This window comes from Chinchilla lanigera, unplaced genomic scaffold (genome assembly GCF_000276665.1).
Source record: "Chinchilla lanigera isolate Chin_1 unplaced genomic scaffold, ChiLan1.0 scaffold00007, whole genome shotgun sequence".
In the NCBI taxonomy this organism is placed as follows: Eukaryota; Metazoa; Chordata; class Mammalia; order Rodentia; family Chinchillidae; genus Chinchilla; species Chinchilla lanigera.
The window spans coordinates 1,440,687-1,462,816 of record NW_004955408.1 but is presented as its reverse complement, the minus strand read 5'-3'; the positions used below and the strand labels follow the sequence as shown (position 1 = coordinate 1,462,816).

The 22,130-nt window shown below is 44.7% G+C and overlaps 1 protein-coding gene across 2 annotated transcripts; it reads left to right on the top strand.

The window, feature by feature from the left end:
- Positions 1 to 1,001: 1,001 nt before the first annotated feature.
- On the top strand, positions 1,002 to 21,850 carry LOC102008379 (zinc finger protein 454). Of its 2 annotated transcripts, none has more exons than XM_013507985.1 (5): positions 1,002 to 1,382; positions 2,628 to 2,765; positions 5,497 to 5,623; positions 6,011 to 6,100; positions 16,944 to 21,850. In XM_013507985.1, the coding sequence occupies exons 2-5, from the start codon at positions 2,733 to 2,735 to the stop codon at positions 18,278 to 18,280; spliced, it is 1,587 nt and encodes a 528-aa protein (XP_013363439.1). In that variant the 5' UTR covers positions 1,002 to 1,382; positions 2,628 to 2,732; the 3' UTR covers positions 18,281 to 21,850. The 2 variants fall into 2 exon arrangements, with proteins under 2 accessions (XP_013363439.1, XP_013363436.1); XM_013507982.1 differs by lacking the exon at positions 1,002 to 1,382 and adding an exon at positions 1,574 to 1,802.
- The last annotated feature ends 280 nt before the right edge of the window (positions 21,851 to 22,130 follow it).

The following is a 22,130-nucleotide window of genomic DNA, read 5'->3' as shown; positions in this document are numbered from 1 at the left end:
GATAAATATTTCTGTCATCCTGAAACAGAATCATATCTAAACTACTACTTAATGTAGCATCCAGAACTCTTAATTACCTTAGAGTCACCAGGTTCACAAAGCAAATACGTTAGAAATGTTATGCAGCTGTGGGAGGCTTTTCCTCACCCTGCTACAAAAGCCTCCTATCTAGCTTCCTATTCCTCTTCAACCTCACTAGTCTGTTCTTCCTGAAGCTGACCAGTGATTCTATTCTGTTGTGCTCAGCAATGGTGCTGGCTCAAATCTGTCTGGTGGCATGCCATTACATACAGATAAATCCACATTTTCTGCCATGACCTTCGGACCTCATTAACCCCACCACCACCCGTCTTCCACTCTCCCTTGTCTGGTGTGCCCTTGCCAGGCACACCAGGCCTGCTAAGCCTCGGGCTCACTAAGCAGACTTCTCTCCATAGACAGCATTTCTTCTCGCTCCCCTTAGAGGCTTCTCTAAGATCCTCATGTGGTTTCCTACCCCACTGTATTCAGATCTCTGTTTACCTCCTCAAAGAGAATATCCCAAAACGCTACTTCATGTACAACCCATCACACTCTACCCCAGCACAGTTATCACAGTGTGCCATTTCCTATTTCGTTTGCTACTTCCCCTAGTAGACTAAAACTCCAAGAGTGCAGGTTTTTGCCTATTTACCCAGGCTCTAAAGTAGTGCCTAGCTCATAAAATACTTCGTAAATGTCTAGAGAATGCAATCAAAACCCCAATGTTTAGAAAATGTGGTGTCACATACATTGCTTCCTAAAAGGTGGCCAAAAATTCCCTAAGTTACTAAGCTCAGGTCACATGAAATCCTCATCTTTCCTTCCTGATATCCATGAATATTACATATTCAACGAGAACTGTCTCCAGCAGGGGTATTCCTACACATTACCCCAGCCAAACACAGTCAACAAAAAGAAATTCTAACTTCTAAATATCATCCACTTGTCCAAGACAAGAGTCCTCGGCATCCGCTCGCCCTCGCCTATGAGTCCGTTCTACCAGCTGGGGCAATTCTCAGCGCCCCTGTCAGTCTCTTTGTTCCTCCTTGTTCCAGCTGCCGTCCACTCCGTCCTGAGTTGCTGTGGCAGACTCCTCCAGGGTCTTTACCCGAATATACCCATCAACCCCACGATTACTGCAGGAGTTACCGTCACCTCTCGGAACCACGCCTCGGCCCAGCTGCCGGGCCTGACGAGAGAATCTGACGCTTTTTTCGGGCCAAAGGTGTGATCCTGCCAGCCTTCCCAGTAACTACTCTGCCCTCCGGGCTTTTTGTCACCCGATCAGGCGCCGCTCCCCTGGACCAATCTCCCTGATCTGGTCAACTGCTGGTCTACAGCTTCCGGGGCGCTGTTTCAAGGTAGAGACAGAAGTCAAATCTGCGCTGATCGGCTCCGTGCGCGTAGGGGAGGGAAGCGGAGCCCCGCAGAGGCTTCTGGGAAACGTAGTTCAGTACTCAGAGCCGCAGCGCCCAGACGGCTTAGCCAGTGTGCGCAGGCGCAGGTCTTCACTTTCCACAGCTTCGCCTTCTGGGATGTGAAGTCCTGCAAACAGAAATGCCGCAGCCCTATGACTTGTGGGAACTGGGGTCCGCGGTTCCCGTGGCAACGCGCAAGCGCAGTTCAGACTCAGGGGATGCAGACTCCAGCTCATTGTGTACTGACTGCGATGTGCTGGCCGTGGTTTCTCGCCGCCGGTAGAGGCTCCTGGAAGGGCGACCTAGCGGTGACCAGGCACGGTGGCCAAAGCCGCGAAGGGAGAGCGACGGCGGGGTGGTCAGGTCTGGGAAGAAGGGCTGAGGGAAAGCCGAAGAGGTCTGGGTCACGGTCCCTTCTGGAGGACCCTGATCGAATGCCCCAAACGTGTGTGTCTGAGATTTTATTCCAAATGGAAAAGGAAGGGACCGACAGGATCGGGTATCTTGGGCTTAGGGTCCGAATCTGAGTGCATGTGGAGCGGACGGGGTGAAGGCCGCCCCTAGCGTGTGGTGCAGCCGCAGCTCCGGCGCACAGGGGGTCGGGCTCCGGCTGATTGCCCGCGACAGGGTTGGCGAGGGCGAGGGCGCCGCAGTGCAGCCCCGCAGCGCCTCCCTGGGGGCCCGACCGAGCGGCAGGGACACACCTTCAGCTTCTGGCTTCGCCTTCGACTCTGGGTCACCCAAATGCAAGCTGAGGCATAGAAGGGCGTGGCCCGAGTGAAGATCCAGGCTGCTTAGATCGCGTCTTTTCAGGAGGAAGAAGTCACCCCCTCGCCCCGCTTCCTCTGCTGCCCTCCGGATCAGCAGGCCCAGGAGAGACAGTTCCTTAGGAGTCCTCAGCATAGCTTTAGGAAGACGGAGGGTGGGTACAAAGTGTGAGAACTGGGGCTGGAGCAAGCTTTCTGCAAATCGAAGTATTTAACATACAGAAGGAAAGACATGGAGGGTCTGACTAGAGGAAAGATGTGAGGGAGGAAGCAGGGAGAATCCTTTCAGAAGCAGGGGCGTTGGAAGCACATAGGGACCAGAGTGTTCCTGCAGTGAGGTACAGGAGGATCCCTGGGATATGAATGCTCACAGCCTCCCTCCTGCTGTGTGACACCTTCTGACCCAGCCCTCTCATAACAGGTGTAAAGGTCCTTCTAGCCTGAGGGATCTCACGCCTGCCAAGCTCCCCACCGACCTCCACAGTACTTTACCTGCCCCTGAGAGGACCGCATCAGAGAAGAGAGAATGGCTGTGAGCCACCTGCCAACCATGGCCCGGGTGAGTGGGGTTTTCTCCCTAAATTACCTTCTGATATGGAGAGTGTGGGGATGTCTCTTCCCCTGCCCCGGAGCTTTACTCCTCCTCCAGTCTCCCCCAGACGGCTGACCCCGGTTGCGTCCTCCCACCCCATGTTAGGCTCATCCAAGTGGACATTAGAGCTAGATGACTTGCTAAAGGTCACGTATGGGGCACAACTGGTTGGTCTGAGATGAAAACCTTTCCCCAGTACTGTTTCTACACAGCAAGTAAGGTTAGAGGTCTAAAGTGGAAAAGACCTGACACAGCCCTGGAGAGCTCTATTGACTTCTATTTCTTAAACTGTTATTTGGTTTTTTACTTCATAGAAATAATGGATACCAATGAAATTATTCAAAAGACTTCTTTTGTAGGGAGAGCTCTATTGACTTCTATTTCTTAAACTGTTATTTGGTTTTTTACTTCATAGAAATAATGGATACCAATGAAATTATTCAAAAGACTTCTTTTGTAGGGTGAGGATGTGGCTGAGCAGTAGAACACTTAGCATGCCCAAGTCCTGGATTTCATTCCTGGCACACCTCCCCACAAAAAATGCGCTTCCAAGTTCAGTACATTCCAAAAAAGCTCTGTGTGGTGCCAGCCTCTTTAAAATAAGAGTATGTGGGGCTGGGGATTTAGCTCAGTGGCAAAAGCGCCTGCCTGGCAAGCGCAAGGTCGTGAGTTCGGTTCCCGGTACCGGAGAAAAAGCCAAAAAAAAAAACAACAATAAAATAAGAGTATGCAGCTAGGGATGATGGCACACACCTGTAATCCCAGCACTCGGGAGGCTGAGGCAAGAGGATTGTCACAAGTTCAAGGCCAGCCTGAACTACATGGGGAGACCTTATCTCAAAATAAAATAAATAAAATAAAATAAGAGTATGCAATCAGCTTTAAAGGGGGCACATTCATACATTCATTCGGTGTATAAATTTGGGTGCATTTGGCAAAATTGTCCTAATTCCTTCACATTTAAAGCTTTACCTAATTCTACCTCGTAAAGCTTATGCCACCTGTCAGCACCATCACACTGAGGGCCAAATCTAGCATACAAGCATCTGGGGGCAAACTGTCTGAACCGTCTCAGTATCCTAGCTCATCTTGGTGTATAGCCTGCATTACTCTGGTTGCCACGAATGGACATGTATCAGGGATGTACAGTGTACCGAGCATTCTGACCTGTACCAGAAACTCCCAGGTGAACACTAGTCCCTGACAGACTGGCTCGTGAGTTCAGTTCGGCAAGCGTTTCTAGGCTGCCTGCCGTGTACTAGGGCTTACGTGTGGGTGACAGAAGCCTGATCAAGACAGCCTTGATCAGAAGTCGGCGTGTATGGGAAAGATGCTGAGTTGTTTCCCCAAACCCAGAGGCAAAGGTAAACTGGACTTTGACTGCGGAAGCAGCAGCTAGAATAAGCTGAAAGTCCTTTCTGATAACCCTTGGTTTTCTTTGGCAGTGCAGCCCAGCTGCCTGTCAGCCAGGAAGACTTTGTGAGAACATTGAATTTTACGTGTTAGATTCCAGTTATCTGAGAATGGCAATTTATTCTTAGTTTGAGAGTTTGCAAAGAAAGGTCTAGTTGTAAATCAGAGGGAACAGAGCCCAGGAGTATGATGCGTCTGCTTCCTTGGCGTGTGTGTGTATGTGTGTGTGTGCGTGTCTGGGGGGTGGAAAGACGAGCAGTTGAGGAGATGCTGAAAAGTACAGTCTGCGTTGCCTCACAGTAACATGTCCTGAAAAAGTGCGTGATGAGGTGATTTCATCCTTGTGCGAACACCATCAGCAGTGTCTGTACAAATCTAGGTGGCCAGGGTCAGCCATCCGGTGTGGCTTCCTGAGGCAGTCAAGATGGACAGGAGATGTATGAGGCTTTTAGCAGTATGACACATGTGTTGTTTTTTACAGGGAGCTTATTTTAAATAAGTAGAAGGAATGTACTCCACAGTGATGATTAAAAGTATACTGGATACAGTAATCAGGAACGTTGTTTACTGTCATTGCCGAATGACAGGAGGGGCTGCACATGATCGTGTGTGCCACACTTCTGTAACCTGGCACCACAGCAGGTATTGTACCCCAGCGTCACCGAGAGCGTAGAGGTGATGCACGGTGCTAAAACCTGACCGCAGCTGTATGCATGTCGCTAGGCTATAGTGGTTCTCACTTCCATCATAGTCTTCTGGGGCCACCGTCATAAATGTGGCCTGTCACTGAGGGGAGCATCATTATGCTATGTGTGACTTTAATAGTTACTGAGTCTACGAGCCATGTTGCAGATGCTAAGAAGACAAGGGAGATGTAGAACTCACCCATACTTCGGAGGCAGCAGCCCAAAGGTGCAGACCGAAAGTAAGCCGGAAATCACAATAAAGGGGGCGAGAGCTTCAGCAGGCCACATCACAGGAAAGGCTGTGCTGAGACCTGACTAGGGTTTGGCCGTGTGGGGTGGATAGAGGCCAAGGCTGAGCAGATTGCTGGAGACGGGAGAAACTGAACCGCAGTGCATGGTCCCAGTACTGAGGAGGCACATCTTCACTGCAACCATGAGTCTTCAAAGTGGGGAGCAACATCTGATACACATGCTTCCTTGCCCTGGACACCAGGTTCCTGTACGCTTACAGTCCTGTAAATCCTCACGCAGTCCAGGGGACAGTGGCCTCAGCCTCCCAGGATAGCACCTCGCCAACGAGATTGGCTTTGTTGTTTCAGGACTTGGTGACCTTCAGGGATGTGGCTGTGCTCTTCACCCAGGAGGAGTGGGGGCAGCTGAGCCCTCTGCAGAGGGCCCTGTACAGGGACGTGATGCTGGAGAACTACAGCAACCTGGTCTCACTCGGTAAGGCGGACACTCGAGTGGCAATACTGTTACAACCTTCAGACAGACGCCACACAAGAGTGGGCTGGAAGTGGGCGCGCTGAGAATGCTGTCTTGAGAGCTGCTAATTGCCTGTCCGTAGTCCCCAGGCCTGTTTTAGAGTCCTAAGTGGAAATGTCTCAGAAATCTAGGGGTTGCATCATACCCCACCTTCTAGCAGGGAGAGGAACTTAGAAACAGGTGTCAGTGTCAGGCCTGAGCTATTCTTTCTTCTCCAAGCATGTGACTGCCTGGGCCTTCCTGTCCAGTCACCCTTTCCAGGAAGTTCTGAGGACCAGATCTCATCCTTGCAATGATTTTTGTCTTTATTATGAATAGATGTGGTCCTATTTTTCCCCTCAAAAACAGGACTCTTAGGACCGAAAGCCGATACGTTTTCTCAGCTGGGAAAAGGAGAAGAATGGATGCCGGTGGCCACGCCGGGAGCCTTCTGTCTTGGTAAGAATGACGCATGTGGAAGGCAGTGGGAGGAGACCCGTTGGGCAAGGTAGGCCTGACAGCCCAGCAAGTGACCAGGACTCGCTGGCACATTTGTCCCAGGATGCATCGCAAACTGTCACGCTTCTTCCTTGTGGCAGTTGGTGCCTCTCTGAACCCTCCCTTCACGACCCTTTTCTCTTTTTGTTTGGCATGAATTAAGAGGGTCTGGTTTAGAAAAGTCCTCAGCTGTCATGTGGGCGGCTCTCTCCCACTCTGTGCATCCTGTCCCATGCGGACAGCGCGGGGTCCACTTGCCCTGCTCCGGGGAGGAGGAGCCGCACTGGGGCACACACAGGAGGGCAGCTCGTGTGCCTACAAACACCGTCTTCAGGGAACACTGTGCCTCTGCTCCGGTGCCGCATAGCTCTTCATCTGTGTGGATGTGCGGTTCCACGAGCACTGGGCTGTCCTCTGGCTCTTGCCGGGCTACAACACCAGCAGGCCAGTTTGCCTGTGCATTTTTTTGTATCAGTCACACCTGGCAGGCACAAAGCTCAACAGCCAGGAAGCAGCGTGGTCTTGTTTCCTGGGCAGCCAGGACCGTGACAGTTCCGTGGCTCTGACTTGTTCTGAAGAGCCCACTGGGTCTGGTGGCAGAAGGGCGGGGTGAGTCTTCCTGCCGCCACTCAACAGGCTAGAAGGCTCATTGCCTTAAATAGAACACTCTGACATTGCATTTTAAACTAATATTTTGCAGGATTTAAAATAATTTTACAAACCTTTTATTAGTGATTTTTCACAGTAACCCAGTGAAGTAGGCAGGAATTTATATCTTACTGTAATAACTACCTACCTGGAATGTCTAGGACTCAAATCTTTTATGGAATTTAAATATATTAATTCTAAACTCAGTTATCAAAAAGCTTTTAACTTAGCTCAATAAAATTAAAGATATTCTCAGAATTTGTATGTTGTATTACAACCAGATTAAGACATTCTAAATGTTTCATTCTGTATTATACAGTGATATAAAAAAAAGTAATGGGGCAGATTAACCAAAAGAAATTGATCTACAGTCCTACTACTATGGTGTAACTTTTTATTTAAGTCGTTCAATCAGCTATTCATTGATCATTAACTCCAATTCCTTATTGTACTTCTATGGGGAGAATATGAAGATGAAGAAACACTTTTATGCATAGAAGGGTTTTATAGTCAAGTGTGTGTGATAATGTGAAAACACAATCATACGTTTTAGTTGAACCATCTTACTTGTTTTGACTGGAAATTGCTGCCATAAAGAAATGCTAGCAATTCCAAATATTTATTCTGCTGTTGTCCTCCTGATTCATTCTTCTCATTAAATGTTTACTGAATTTCGTTTTTAGTTTTTCTTTTTTCTTATTCCTGTTGAATCCCTTGCTGACTGTCTAAGACTTTAAAGGCCCTCTAGGATCTTAATAGGTGTATTTCTGATCTTCAGGGTACAGGTTGAACATCTTTGTTCCACTAAGCCAAAATCTGAAACGCTCCAAAAGACAACATTTTTGAGCGCTGACATGCTGCCACAAGTAGAAGTTTGCACACCGGACTTCCTGTGACGGGTTGCAGCCTGAATTCAAATGCACTAAAAAATACTGTGTATGGGCTGAGCGAGGTGGCACACACCTGTAATTCTAGCACTTGGGAGGCTGAGGCAGGAGGATTGCTGTGAGTTTAAGGCCAGCATGGGCTACAAAGTGAGTTCAAGGCCAGCTTGAACTACATAGTGAAACCCTGTCTCAAAAAGGAAAAAAAAATACTGAAGGGTGTACATAATAAGGTGTGTATGAAACATAAATGAATTTCGTGTTTAATCTTGGGTTCTTCTGTAAAATCACTCACTGTGCATGTGCAGCTATTCCAAAGCCTGGCACAACCCTAGGCACTTCATATAAGAGCTCCTTAAGCTGTATTAAACTAGAACTTTTCAGTACTGTACTGATTACTCCTGGATTGAAATAGACAGTTTTAATCATAGTGGAAATAGTCCTTTGGAGAGATAGCTTTCCTTTTTCAGTTTTCTGTTCCTGAGCTGGGAGACACTGTAGTAGAGGAAGGAGAGAGCTGATATTTGAGCATTTGTTGGGTGACTTAGGGGGTTGTTGTGTTGCCCTATTTAATCCTGACAGCCTGTGATACAGTGAGATTAACCCCACTTCACAGAAGACTGGGTCTCCAGGTTAATTTGGACGGATATCACTATTAAACAGTAAGTCAGGATTCGCAGGAAGTCGGCAAGAGAGTCATCTGAGTCTTCACTGTTGCATTTTCCCCCTTTTCCAAAAGAGCTTCAATGAACACAGATATTATTCACTCCATAACCTCAAGGAAAAGTGTGTGAACACTTAGTTTGAGTAGTTTACTAATAACTTTTTAATTTCTTCTGTATGTATTCATCTATTTGGTCTCTCTCTGCTGTACCAATTGTTGTTTTACCCATTAGTTCTAACTTACCTTTTTTGAGCTGTAAAATGTGTTAGTAACAGCCATGCCTAGCATTTATCTACAATTGTAACATTCTATATTATGTCAGCTTTTTCATTTTCCATTTTATTTGTATTTTTCCTCATAAATTCATGGGGAATTTTTGTAGGGGACTAGCACTTCTACACTGCTCTTCTGTATTGAGTTCTACATTTACCATTATTTTTTCTTTCTTTCACTTTAAAATACATGCATTGTTAGTACTGCACATTGACTCTCTAAGAGAATACACAATGCTTTGATGAGTTTAAAGGTTGGTAAGGAAACAGTACGCGTACCCTGCAGAAGGAACGTAGCACCACATCGTTGCCTCTTCCTCCATGGACCACGGAGAGCCACTGGCTCGATTTTATACCAGCATCCCCCGGGCTTCTCCTCATGCGTGTACCACAAGCGTCAGTATCTCCAAACGTTCATCTGCTTTTGGCAGCTTTACACGTGATGTATATGTATCATGAGATATATATGCACGATGGAAACTTCCACAGCTTCCCTTTCCAAACCCATACGAGGCATTTAGGTGCTTCGTTACCCCTTCAGTGACCCCACTTCAGTGTGCCCACCCTTCTGCCAGTGGACCTGTAGATTGTTTCCAGAGTTTTCAGTGTTACGAGTAATGCTGACCTGAATATTCTTACACCTATTTCCGTACATGTGTGGTAGCTTCTTAGGTGTACTCAGGGACGGGGAGATGCTGGCTTTAAGGGTATATTGTCCCAGATAGTGGTTAAGTTAGTTGTTCCAGAGTGCATCAGTAGTTGACCCAAGTTTCTGCTGTCTAACATCCTTGCCCAAACTTGGAATTCTCACCCTGTTAGAAGTTCTGCTTATCTCACTCCTGAGAAATCGTGACTCACTGTGATTTTCATTTGCACCTCCTGCATTATGAATGAGGGGGAACAGTCTTTCACGTTTACTGGTAATTTGTGTACTGTGATTTATTATATCACTATTCTTTGTCCATGTTTCTATGATAGTTTCTCTGTTCATTTGTAGTTCTTTATATATTCAGGGACTTGCACTTAGCAGTTAGCGTGCATCAGTTCTCTTCTCCCGTCTGTAGCTTCGTATTTATTTACTAACAGACGTTCTCACTTAGTGGAATAATAACAGTCTTTCTCATTTGTCTTTATCTTAAGGGTTTTCTGTGTCCTGTTTAATCTTTTCTGTCAGTGAAGGATCAGTGAAGGGACAGCTTTATCTTGCTTACTGTTGTGTCCTTGGCACACCAGGTCTCAGTGTTTGTGGAATGAAAAATTAACTCCTAATAATACTTACTTTTGTCTTTTTTTCCTGTGTCTTGTCAGAGGCCTATCTTCTTATTAGCCTTTTTAATAAATAAAACTTAACGTTTATGAGCTTTCCTGTTTTATCTGTATTAATTTTTCTCTTCACTATTTCTTTCCTTCACATTTCTTGGAGTGTATTCTGTACTTCCTTTCCTTTATTTTATCAAAGTAATGCATGCATAAAAGTAAATATCTAATGATATTATTTATTATGAGCAGCATAATAAACCTCACATCCCTTTCTTCATTTGTCCTTCTCTAAAAGTGATGACTGTCTCTTCTTTTCACTGATTATTTGATATATTGTTTCCATGGTCCATGTAACATGTTTACATTGCTACTTCTTGCCTTTACGGTTTTTGACAATATTTCTCCAATTCTGTCTGTAAAATGTGAGGGATACACGCAACCACTACTCCCCAACTACTGACGCTGATTGCCTTTTCCACTCTGTCTTCCTGGCATAGCTTCAGTGTAACTTTGTTAGATTAGTGCTGACATCCTAAATGCTTGTTTTAAGTCAGTTGTGTGATACATTTGCGCAATGCCCGCTCCCCAACCAACCTGTGCTCGCATCTCGTTGCGCTTAGCCTCGTTTGTATTGGTTGCTAATTTGACCGCAGCCCTCCGCTAGCTGTCTCCTCCTTTCATGGGGCCTCTGAGCTGCGCCACCTGCCAGACGCTTATTCCAGGTGCCCCTGTTGTCCCCTTGTGTCCCCTCGCTCCTAGTGGGGTGTCCTGTTTCCTGTGTCCTACATGTGTCATCTTTCTTGGTCCGTTCTTCTTTTGGTAGCACACACCTTCCAGGAGCTTCCTATGAAACGAGGCATGGCAGCAAAAGTTTTGTAAGCTAACGTCTGTAAATGCCTTTTTCTCCCTGACACTTTATAGATCAGTTCACCGGGCAGAATTCAGCCGTGGGAATCATGCTCCTTCAGAGCTTGGACATGGCCCTCTGGCTGCCAGTACGGGGCCCGCACTACTTCCTAAGCGCCTGTGGCCGATGCGCCTTCTGAACACGTGCACGTTCTCCTCACTCACTCCTGAAATCTTAAGGTTCCGGTAGCTGGGCCTTGGTATCATTCTGTTGTTGTCTGTTGAGCTTTACTGGGCCCTTGGCTAAATATTTGGTGAGTGTTTTTATCTAAAATTCGTGCCCTTTGGTTCTAGGATATTTTCTTCTATTATTGTTTGATTTCTACCCTTAGGTTTCTCTTTTTCTCATTACGGAATCATTGATACCAATATTGGACTCAGATTGGTCTTCTCATTTTCTAATCAAAATTCCCATCTTTAATGCTGGATTCAATACTGAGAAGAAAGAAAGAAAAAAAAAAGAACACTAGAAATTGGTGTTTTTAAAAACCCTCTCCCAGATTTTCTTAAATTTTTTTGAAGTGTATTACAGAAAAGTACATACATCATAAGTGTACAATTCAATGATTTTTAACAGTAAAAACACACCTTTAGTTCAGTACCCATGTCAAGAAGTTGGACATTGCCAGTACCCCAAAACCCTGCAGTTCTGTCTGCTTCTTTTGTTCTTAAAGGTAACAACTAGTTTAACCATAGATTTGTTTTGCCATGTATAGAGAGAGACTTAGTGAGACCTTGTCTCAAAATAAAAAATGGGAAACAGGGCTGGGGATGTAGCTTACTGCCAAAGCCATGGGTTCAATTCCCAGTATCGCAAAAAAGAAAAAAATAGTTGGAAGTGTTCCTTTTTCAGTTCTCCAGAAGATCTAGTGTAATAATGGCCTTATTTCTTCCATAATTGTTAGAAGAATTCCTAGAGAAGCCATCTCTGCCTCAAAATGTCTTTGAGAAAATTTTAAACTGGAGATTTTATATACTTTATCGACATTAGACATAGTATCATGCAGATATTGTTTCTTCCCATGCCTGTTATGTTACATTGTGCCTTTCCACAATCAGAGTTTGAGTCTTTTTCTATAAAGTCACATTTATTGCTGAAAAATGTCTTCACTGTGTTCTTATTGTCTAATAAACCTCTGCGGACTCGGTCCTGCTGTGACCTTTGACATTCTTGATATTAATAATATGTGCTTCTCTCTTGTCTTTTTTTTTTTTTTTTGGTTTTTCTCCAGTACCGGGAACTGAACTCACGACCTTTTCTCTCTTGTCTTGATTTGGCTTGTTAGCAGTCTTATCAGTTTTTTCATTAACTTCTGTTTTCTATATTATTTCTTTTCTTTCCCATAGAGTTTAATTTGCTGTTGTTTTAATTTGAGATTAGTAATCAATGTATATATGTATATTTCCTCCTAAAATGGCTTTAGCTGTGACTTATAAGTTCTAATTCATATTTGTATTCATATTTAGTTCAAAATATTTTCTAAAAATGTATATATTTTTTCTAATTTTTGTTATGATTTTTTCTTTAGTCTATCACTTATTTGGAAATATATTGCTTAATTTAAGACTTTTAGTGCATTTTGTGTTTCTGTATCAAATCCTACACACTGGGTAATTAATAAAGAAATAAGTTTATTTAGCTCACAGTTTTGGACACTGGGAAACCCAGGATCAAGAGGACTCATGTGGTGAGAGCCTTTTTGCTGTGTCCTAAATGGCAGGAGGTGTCATCTGACAAGAGAACATGTGAGTATGTGTGCAGCAGAGGAGGGGGTGGGGTGCCCGGCTCACCCGCTGTCACCGTGAGAGCATTCGCCATGCATGAGTGCAGACCCCGACTTCCTTCCTCTTGGAGATCCCACTGCTCAGCGCCATGCGCTGGAGATTGTTCCAGCATACGGACTTTGGGAAACACGGTCAGCTCATGGCAGAAACACGTACAGATTTTCTGACTGTCCAGTGGGTATTGTGGTGTTCATTTCTGGCTTCATTCCGCTGAGTTCAGAGGATATATTGTGAATGATCACAATTCTAGTCAGTTTTAGTGAATGATCACTTAATTGTGTGTGTCATTGTTGGGAGTAGGGCTCCAAGTGTGTAAATTAGGTTAAATTTGTTTGTTGTATTGTTGAAATTTTCCCTTTTCTTAATGGTTTGATTTCTGATCATTACAACTGGCATGTGAACATCTCTCACTAATTACTGATATATATGCTTTTCCCTTTCATTCTCTAAGTTTCTGCTTTTGAAGCAAAATATATTTTGAAGTTATACTATTTTTCTGCAAATGGAGATGTGTTATATATTCTTGAAAAATTTGCCGTTTTGTCAATATGAAATATCTTAAAGTCTATTTTCTCTAATATTGTATGATTTGTCTGAGATTAGTATAGGTACACTAGCTATCTTTGCACAATTTAGCCTTTTTCATTCATTTTTTAATTTCAAAATTTTGGCCTTTATAGTTTTAGTATTTTCTCAGTAGCATTTAGTTGAATTTTATTTTTATTATTCAGTCTTATAATTTTAATTTCTTTAATATACTTTAGATCAGCTACTAATATGTATGAGATTTGGTGTCTACTCTCTTATTATTTATTTTCTCTTTTACTCACCTGTTTTAAATCCATTTTTATCTTCTCTTTTGCTTTCTTATGGATTAATTAAATATTTTACATTTTCACCCTGTTTTACCTTGTTAGTTTACCTTCTTTAGTCTTTTAGTGGTAAATTTAATATGTAAAACCAGTTTATTACCATACAAAATAACTTCTTACTTTTAATAATTTTCAGACAGTGCTTGTACTTATCATTAACAGCATTTTCTTCCTTCTATCTTTTGTGTTTTCTTATTATGTATTTTTTCTTTGTTTTAATTCTACATATATTTGCAATCACTTATACATACTTATTGTTTTATATAATCAATAATTTACCCACATATTTATTTTTCCCATTACTTATTATTCTTTCTTACATTTCCATATTTCCACATGAAACTATTTTTCTTCTGCCTGAAACTCTCATGTTATTCTTTTAATATGAGTCTGGTGGTAACAAATCTGCTTTTTATTCGTATGCAAATACCTGTTCCATATTTACTTTTTGGAGATACCTGCTCATTTCTCTTGAAATTCTGTTGCTGTCAAATTTTTATTTTTAAGCTGTCAGGTTATTCCAGCACTTTGAGTGTTATGTCTGGGTTCCATTATTTTTGCTGGAAAGACACTGTCAGGCTTTGTTTACTTCCTTATAGGTGATGTATTTTATTTTCTCAGGCAACTCTCAGGATGCTCTTTTGGTCTTCAGTAGTTTTACCATGATGCACCTCGGTGGGTTTTCTTTGCATTTATCCTGGAGTAGGAGAATCTCCATTTTCAGCCTTTCTCATTTCAAATGATGTTATGCTCTGTTCTTTTCCCTAATTCTAATCATACATGTATTCGAGTTTTTCATCATGTCATGTATGCCTCTTTTCAGTTATTTTCCTTCACCTTTACCATAGTGTCTTAGTCTGTTTTCTGTTGCAATAACTGAATACCACGAACTAGGGTAAGTGATAAGGAATAGTTACTTGGTTCACTGCTCTGGAGTCTGGAATGTCCGAGAGTGTGGCAAGGGCAGACAACATCACACGATGAAACAGAGCAAGAGAGCTGGCTGAGGTGTCTCTGCTGCTGCTTCTAAGGTGACTAACGCTGTCCCAAGCACCGCAGCATCATGACTTCATCTATCCTATCTACCTCCCAAAGCCCCTACCTGTAGATGCCATCAACATACAAATTTCGAGTTTAAATTTCTAACATGAACTGTGTGGGGGGGGCACATTAAAGCCAAAGCATGTGGATATTTTCCACTCACGTATTTTTGTAGTTCACTATTACTTTCTTCTGCAGTTTTTAAGATACTATAAAATCCAGCAATTTAGTTCATAATTTTGATTCTGTTTCTCAATTCTAAGATTTCTATTTAATTTTTTTTGTCCCAATTCTCTGTCTTAATTCTCAGTCTTCTGTTTTCTCAAGCATGTTATCAAGTTTCTTTTTTAAGTTCATGTCTCATAACTCTGGTATCTGATTTCTTCGTTTTTTTTTTTTCTATTATCTTTTTTTCTTCATTCAATTTCTTAGTATTGCTGGTATTTTTAATTAAATTCCTAACATTATATGTGAGGAAGTACAAAGACTTTGGATGTTTTACTTCCCTCCAGAGAGGTGCAAGCACACCACTCGAATCCAGCCAGAGACTGTACAAGCTGGTGGTTTTGTCCCCTCTTATTTGCCCTTACCCTTTAGAGGTTAGAACACTGCAGGGTCCCAGCTGAGAGCATCATGTGTCACTTGAGCCCTCCTTCAACAACTATAGGAAATTCTGGATCTCTGCTTAACTTTTGTCTTTTTTTCCTTCAGAAGCTTAACACATCGTCAAATTCTTTGAGGAAAAGACCACTAAGTGTTGAATCACCTCCCTCTATTTCACTTCTCTCCCAGATGTTAAATTATTAAATCTCCCTTGGACAACATGCCTTCACACAAGATTATTTTTTTCAATTCAGATTTTCTAGCTGTTTTCTGCAGAAATTTGATGTGTCACAGGTTGCTTTATATTGACCAGATGTTGGATCAGCCCCTAATATTTTGAGGTTTGGTAACGTAGTCAGCCTTCTATATTTGCAGGTTCTGCATGTGCAGATTCACCCAGCCATGAATCATGTACTGTGCAGTTAGGCCTGTAATGATGATTGATTCTTTAGTGAATACGTGTACATTTTTTCTTGCATTATTCCCTAAGCAATGTAATGTAAAAGCAGAGCACATATACATTATGTTATTATAAGTAATCTAAAGATGCTTTGAAATGCATAAAAGATTGTACAGAGGTGATAGGCCATAGCATGCCATTCTATGTAAGTGACTTGAGCATTCATGGATTTGGGTATCTGTGAGGAATTCTAGAACCAGTCATAGATCCTCAGAGACAGCCCTACTGTCATTTAACTTTAACCATTCTTTGTTTTGAGTGAGTTTATATTAGTTTGAGCTCAGGACTTTAGCCTTAAAATATACCAGTTTAACTTTCTTTTCCAAATAATTGAAGAGTTATTTAAATTGTAGTTCTTTGTAGAAGTTTTTTGGGGATCAGTGGGAAAGGAAAATGATGGAGAAAGTTTGTACTCAGTAGGATTTCCTAGGAATCTTTGCACTGTCAGGGTTGAGCATCAAGTCCTTAGCATTATGTTTCTTAGTACAAAGTCTTAAGTAGACCTAAGTTAAAGGTGGATATTCACAAATGTATGGAAAAGTAAAATGCAATCCAGAACTCTGCTTATTAATATCAAGATATCCATGAACACAAGTGTTGAATAAGTGAGGAATTTTTGTCTGGGCAGAGGAATTATTTGGCAGTAATTCATGGGCTCTAGACACTGTTCAAGTAGCAGAAGCTCATTCCTTGTGAATGCCCTGGTCCCCAGATTCACAGCCAGTCCTTAGCAGACATGCTGGATGTAGCCTGAGTGTACTACTTTCTTCCTGATCTTCTATTTTTGTACATTATTGTGGTATGCTTTTGTCATCTAGGTATCACATTTTCCCATGGGTTTAGAGACATTACTTTCTCCTGAGCATAAACATAAGTATTTCATACAGCCTATCAGCCTAGCTTTTTATTTTTCATCTGAATGCTCAAATGAATGGATAGAACATATAAATGTTAGTACTTTCCCTTGAGTTTTTTCTTTACCAAGTACTGACCTTGAGTTTTATTGATTTTGTAAGGCCACATCTGGGTTTCCTTAAAGGTCATGTCACTGGAATAGTCAAGGTACTTTTTTTTCATATCTGTTGGCATAGCATGGACTCTATTCAGTTTTTATGAGGCTTACAAATTCGGGTGACTTCTCTCGATCACAAAAGAAAGAAGCATTGCAGTCAGGAGTCCAGCCCAGGCCTAGGACCTCTGCGATGAGCTCCCAAACACTCCTCACACAGGACACTTTAGAATAACTGCACCTTAGCCCTGTGCTCGCCTCTCTTCTTTCCTTCCTTGTTATCACTTAAAAAATCTTCAAGACTGCACCTCTTTGTTAGTGTTGTTAACAGCTCGTCATCTCATGCCATTGCTCTGTCCACCAGGGTAAAACAGACATTCTTATTTTTAATGTCTTGCAGACTGGATGACTAACACTGTGAGTAAGAAATCCATTCTGCAGGCAGATATTTCTAAAGAAGAGTTTGGTCTGTGGACAGGAAAGGAAGGGCCGACCAGAGACGATCCCTGGAAGAGTGCCAATCTGTTGCAGTGGCAGTGCTGGGACGGTCAGGAGAGGAACTGGCAGCAAGCGGCCTCCACTCCTCTGGACACCTCACCAGGAGGCGGGGCACAGCAGGGCCATGAGTCTGGGAAGGGCTGCCCCGGGAGCTCCTCAGTCGTTCGGAGCCAGGGATTGCAGCCAAACAAGAAAGCCTTTGAATGTTACGAGTGCAGGAAAGTCTTCTCTAAGAGTTCCACCCTTAGCAAGCATCAGAAAACCCATACTGAAAAATTTAACAGAACTCAGAAAACGTATATGAAAGAGAAGCGGTATGAATGTCGAGAATGTGGCAAAGCCTTTCACCAGAGCACGCACCTCATCCATCACCAAAGAATCCACACAGGGGAGAAACCGTATGAATGTAAGGAATGTGGCAAGGCCTTCTCAGTGAGCTCCTCACTGACTTACCATCGGAAAATCCATACTGGAGAGAAGCCTTTTGAGTGCAACTTGTGTGGGAAAGCCTTCATCCGGAACATACATCTTTCCCACCACCACAGAATACATACTGGAGAGAAACCGTTTAAATGCAACATTTGTGAAAAAGCCTTTGTATGCAGGGCACATCTTACCAAACACCAGAATATTCATAGTGGCGAGAAACCCTATAAATGTAATGAATGTGGGAAAGCTTTCAACCAGAGTACAAGTTTTCTTCAGCATCAGAGAATCCACACTGGAGAGAAACCCTTTGAATGCAATGAATGTGGAAAGGCCTTCAGGGTAAACTCTTCCCTTACCGAACATCAAAGAATTCACACTGGAGAGAAACCTTATAAATGTAGCGAATGTGGAAAAGCTTTCAGGGATAATTCATCTTTTGCGCGCCATCGGAAAATTCACACTGGAGAGAAACCCTACAGATGTGGCTTGTGTGAGAAAGCCTTCAGGGACCAATCAGCCCTGGCCCAACACCAGAGAATTCACACTGGGGAAAAACCTTACATGTGTAACATATGTGAGAAGTCGTTCAGTGACCACTCTGCCCTCACCCAACATAAGAGAATCCACACGAGAGAAAAGCCTTACAAGTGTAAAATCTGTGGGAAAGCCTTTATCCGAAGCACACATCTTACCCAACACCAGAGGATTCACACGGGAGAGAAACCCTATAAATGTAATAAATGTGGGAAAGCTTTCAATCAGACAGCAAACCTCATTCAACATCAGAGACATCATATTGGGGAAAAGTGATATGTGACTGCAGCTTATATGGAAGAGCCTTGATTGAGCAAATTAATTATGACAGAACCCATTCTAAAGAATACCTATGATACTCATCCTATTTTCTGAGAGACAAGATTCACAGCATTGTAGTGTTTTTGTTTTTGTTTTTGTTTTTGTTTTTTGTACCAGCAATCACTCATGACCTCATGCTTGCCAGGCAGGCACTGTGCTGCTGAGCTATATCCCCAGCCCAGCAACATCGCAGTTTTTGATAGCATAAGAATGGCCAGCACCTTATTGTTTAGTTCTGCCTGCTTGAATAGCAGTACTTTTCTTTACTAGTCTGAATTACAAAGTAGCAGAACCAAAATGGAGCTTCATTAATAATATAAAAATTGATTTATAGAATCTATAATTTAAGAGAATTATAAATTGGTGAACATTAAGGTTGAGAAGCCAAGGAAGAAAGGAGTAAGAACGTGGTCTGTAAGCGTTCCATTCCTGTAGATTCTCTCCCGTAGGAGCTGCCACGGTAATATCACCTCTGTTCTCTCCTCACCCACGCTCCTGACACCCAGGGTAAGGGGCAAACGGTCACCCATGAGGCCTAGGGATAAACTTACATCGTGCTCCCCACTTCTACTTCAAACTTTGGTGAGACATACCCTGTGTGTCCCCTGGCTTCTTACTCTGTCCCTCTGCTGGAAACATGATCCTCTTGCTGACTTGGCCACTCCTAACTCAACGCTGTGTCACTTGCCACCCCCACGCTTGGGAGTGTGATCTGACCTCACACAGTGAGAATCTGCTGATCAGAATCAGAATTAATTTCCAGCTTTTACAGTTTGGATTCTCTACCTGGGGGGCAGTTTGATCAACCTTCTTGAGTTACCATTTCCTTTGGTCCTCAGCTCAAGTCTGGCCTTGGGATGATACCTGTGCAGGGCTTTCCTCCCCAGCTATTCCTCTCCAGCTGTTTGCACTGTAGTTGTCCGCTCTGCACACCGCAGCTAGGCTTACACGGTGTGATGTGTGTGTGTGAGATGACACAAGCCTCCCAGATGCAGTTGATGTTCCCAGCCGCCTTGACTTCTGTGACACATTTCCTGGTGTGCAATCAACGTAAGAGATGAGAGCCTGAGGCCACGTCTCAGAGCGCTGTGGCCCATGTTGCCTTGGTTGGAGGATCCCCGTGTCGACACATTAGTGTGTCTGCTGCTCTGGAATGGTCGGCTGCAGCTTCCTGTCCCTGCCCAGCTTCTGTCTAGGCTTCTAAAGGTCTTAATGTTCACAGGAAACCAGGAAGGTTTGAATTTCTTCTTTTCATTTGAAAGTGGTCGCTTCCTGTCTTTTTGCTTGGTCATTCTGACTGTGGTGAGAAACACACTGAGTCGTCCATCGCACCATCAACTTCTCTGGCAGGGGCAGTGTCCAAATCCAAAAGTGGAGTGACATACTAGTCCTACAAGTACAGTTCTCACCATCGTAATTCCCCAGTGTTTCTCGAGGAAAGCAGAGAACAGTAATGCCTATGCACCTCCACGCATCGCATCTGGCCACGCCTCCTTCACCCCTCAAGCTGGGAAGGAGCCGCTATGCCGAGCACACAGTGAAGGAGGGGAGCAAGTTGCGCTATGGGAAGCCACGCGGCAGCTTCCTGCTCTGCGGAAGAGCTATCTGTCAAGCTGTGCGGTCTTCTGATCCCTGTGAAAGGTGCCTCAGCTCCAAGTGAAGGAAGGGGCCACCGTGTGTCCTGTGGGACCCTAGCTTGCTCCAGAGACTCCAGCTTCCAGCCACTTCCAAGCCTGAGTTCTTGAGGTTCAGCTTCACTGACAAAGGCCAGCATTGCGGGCAGCCCTTGCTGTCGGGCGTCCAGCACCAACCCCTCCTCTCTCCGCTGTGCATCCCAACAGGGTGCTTGGTGCTGCCCTGCTGTGCGCCCTGCAGACTGCACAGGAACCTGGGAAGGCGCACTCCCCGCTGCTGTGGCACCATCCCTGCGGTCCGCCGGGCCCTCGCCACCACGGCTTCCCTCGCCTTTACTCTGCATGCCTGAGAATCCCTGAGAAGTTCCTTTCTAGGCTGCGTTTGCTGCTCACTGTGTCTGCCAACAGCAGGAGAACCCCTGCCACTTGTCGTTTGCCTTCAGGTGGCTGAGGCCCGGTGCCGGCATAGGAGCCTCCTTCCTGTCAGGGACAGCGCCAGGACCTGTCCCCCAGCGGTGGCCACGGTCTGAAGGCTTCCATGGAGAACAAGGCTGCTCTCCAGAGCGCCTCCCTCAGACATGGGTCTTCACGAAATTAGACCTGTGGAGTCCTTGTTTGTGCGTCCTTGGTGGAGAGGCAAAAATTTGCATTTTGAGAACCCTGAGGCAAGAAGTTCTCAGCCTGGATCTGTCTGCCAGCTGACCTGCTGGTATTAGGTGAGATTTTGGTGGCCCCCAAGAAGGCTTCTTCCTCCCCTGCCCACAGCCTGGGTAATCCCAAGACGTGCAGAGAGTGCTGGGAAGAGCAGTTCATTCCACACTTTGCTCGCCTGGTCTTACTGATGAGCCACACGGATTCCCTGAGCGTGGCCGGCACCACTTGGGCCCCTTCCTGGTTGCAGAGTTAGGAAGCTGGAAATGTGCCGCCCTCCACGGCCTGCTGCCCACGGTGCACAGGAAGTCCTGGCACGACCAGGACCACCGCCGGCTCTGCTTGTGGCAGAGGGGTGCTGTGCCCACTGTGGCACCTGGCCCTGCCCTGCCTTTCCTAGCAGAGCTTTCCTTGCATCCTGCAGGGCTGCCCACTAGTGCAGTTCCACCCTGTTAGGGGGGCCGAGACAGGACTCATATCTAGACGTTGGTACATTCTTCATGTGTGTAGACTCTCAACAGCCCCTGGAACTGCCTGGCGTGGGGCAGAATAACATGCTCCATTTCCCCTTTAAGTTCCTCTGACCCTGTGTCTTGTCAGGGCTTGCTCAACTCCTGACCCATCTTACATCCGGGTTCTTTGTCTCTGCCTACCTTTGGCAGCAGCAGTGCCTAAGATCTCCTCCACATGCAGGGACTGCTCTTAAAATAGCAGTTAAGCCCCGCAGCAGACTCAGGCGTCCAGGTGGTTGTGTCCTGCTGGGAATGCCGTATCCCTCCACTGAATGAATGCCTTTGGTAGGGGAACAGTCTAACACACCCAAACACTGACAATATCTGAGCCTCCATGTCTGAGCCTCTCCCTGCTTCCTAGGCCCTTTGCACTTTGCCCTCCATCCCATCACCACCGAGCACTCAACTGGGTGCCTTGGAGACAGAGCTCTCCCGTGCGGGGGCAGGGTGCTCCACACCGTGGGCCACCTCAACGCCACGAAATATATTTTGGTAATATTTTTACTTCTAATATTTTTATACAAGTTTCTGAAGGAACATTTGTGGCTTGGTTGTTTCTCGTCACTCCCGGAGCCCTCAGTCACGCTGATGGTCCTTCTCAGCAGTCTGGTAGTACCGACGTATTCCAAGCTCTGAGTCACCCTGTACGCCACATGCCACTGTACTTTTTAAAGGGTTGCTGATGCGTTATTCATTGGTGTGTTGAGGAAAATAAAATGAGAAAAGCACCCCGTGTTCTGAGACGTGCACATTGCAGGAATAGGGGGGTGAAGGGGGTCACTAAGACCCGACCAGAAGCTGCTCTGGTGAGTACTTTTCTCTCTTGATGATCAGTCTGGTCATGTGGCTCCCAGCAGTATCTACCAAGCCTACCTGGTCCCACAAACGGTCATGTTCAGGCTGTGTAACAGGAAAAGCTGTATCCCCCATTGTTGGGAATGACAGCTAGTGTCTAAGGGCACAGCTTGTGGCCCAGACTGTCGAAGGGCTTTGCACTTACTAATGCCC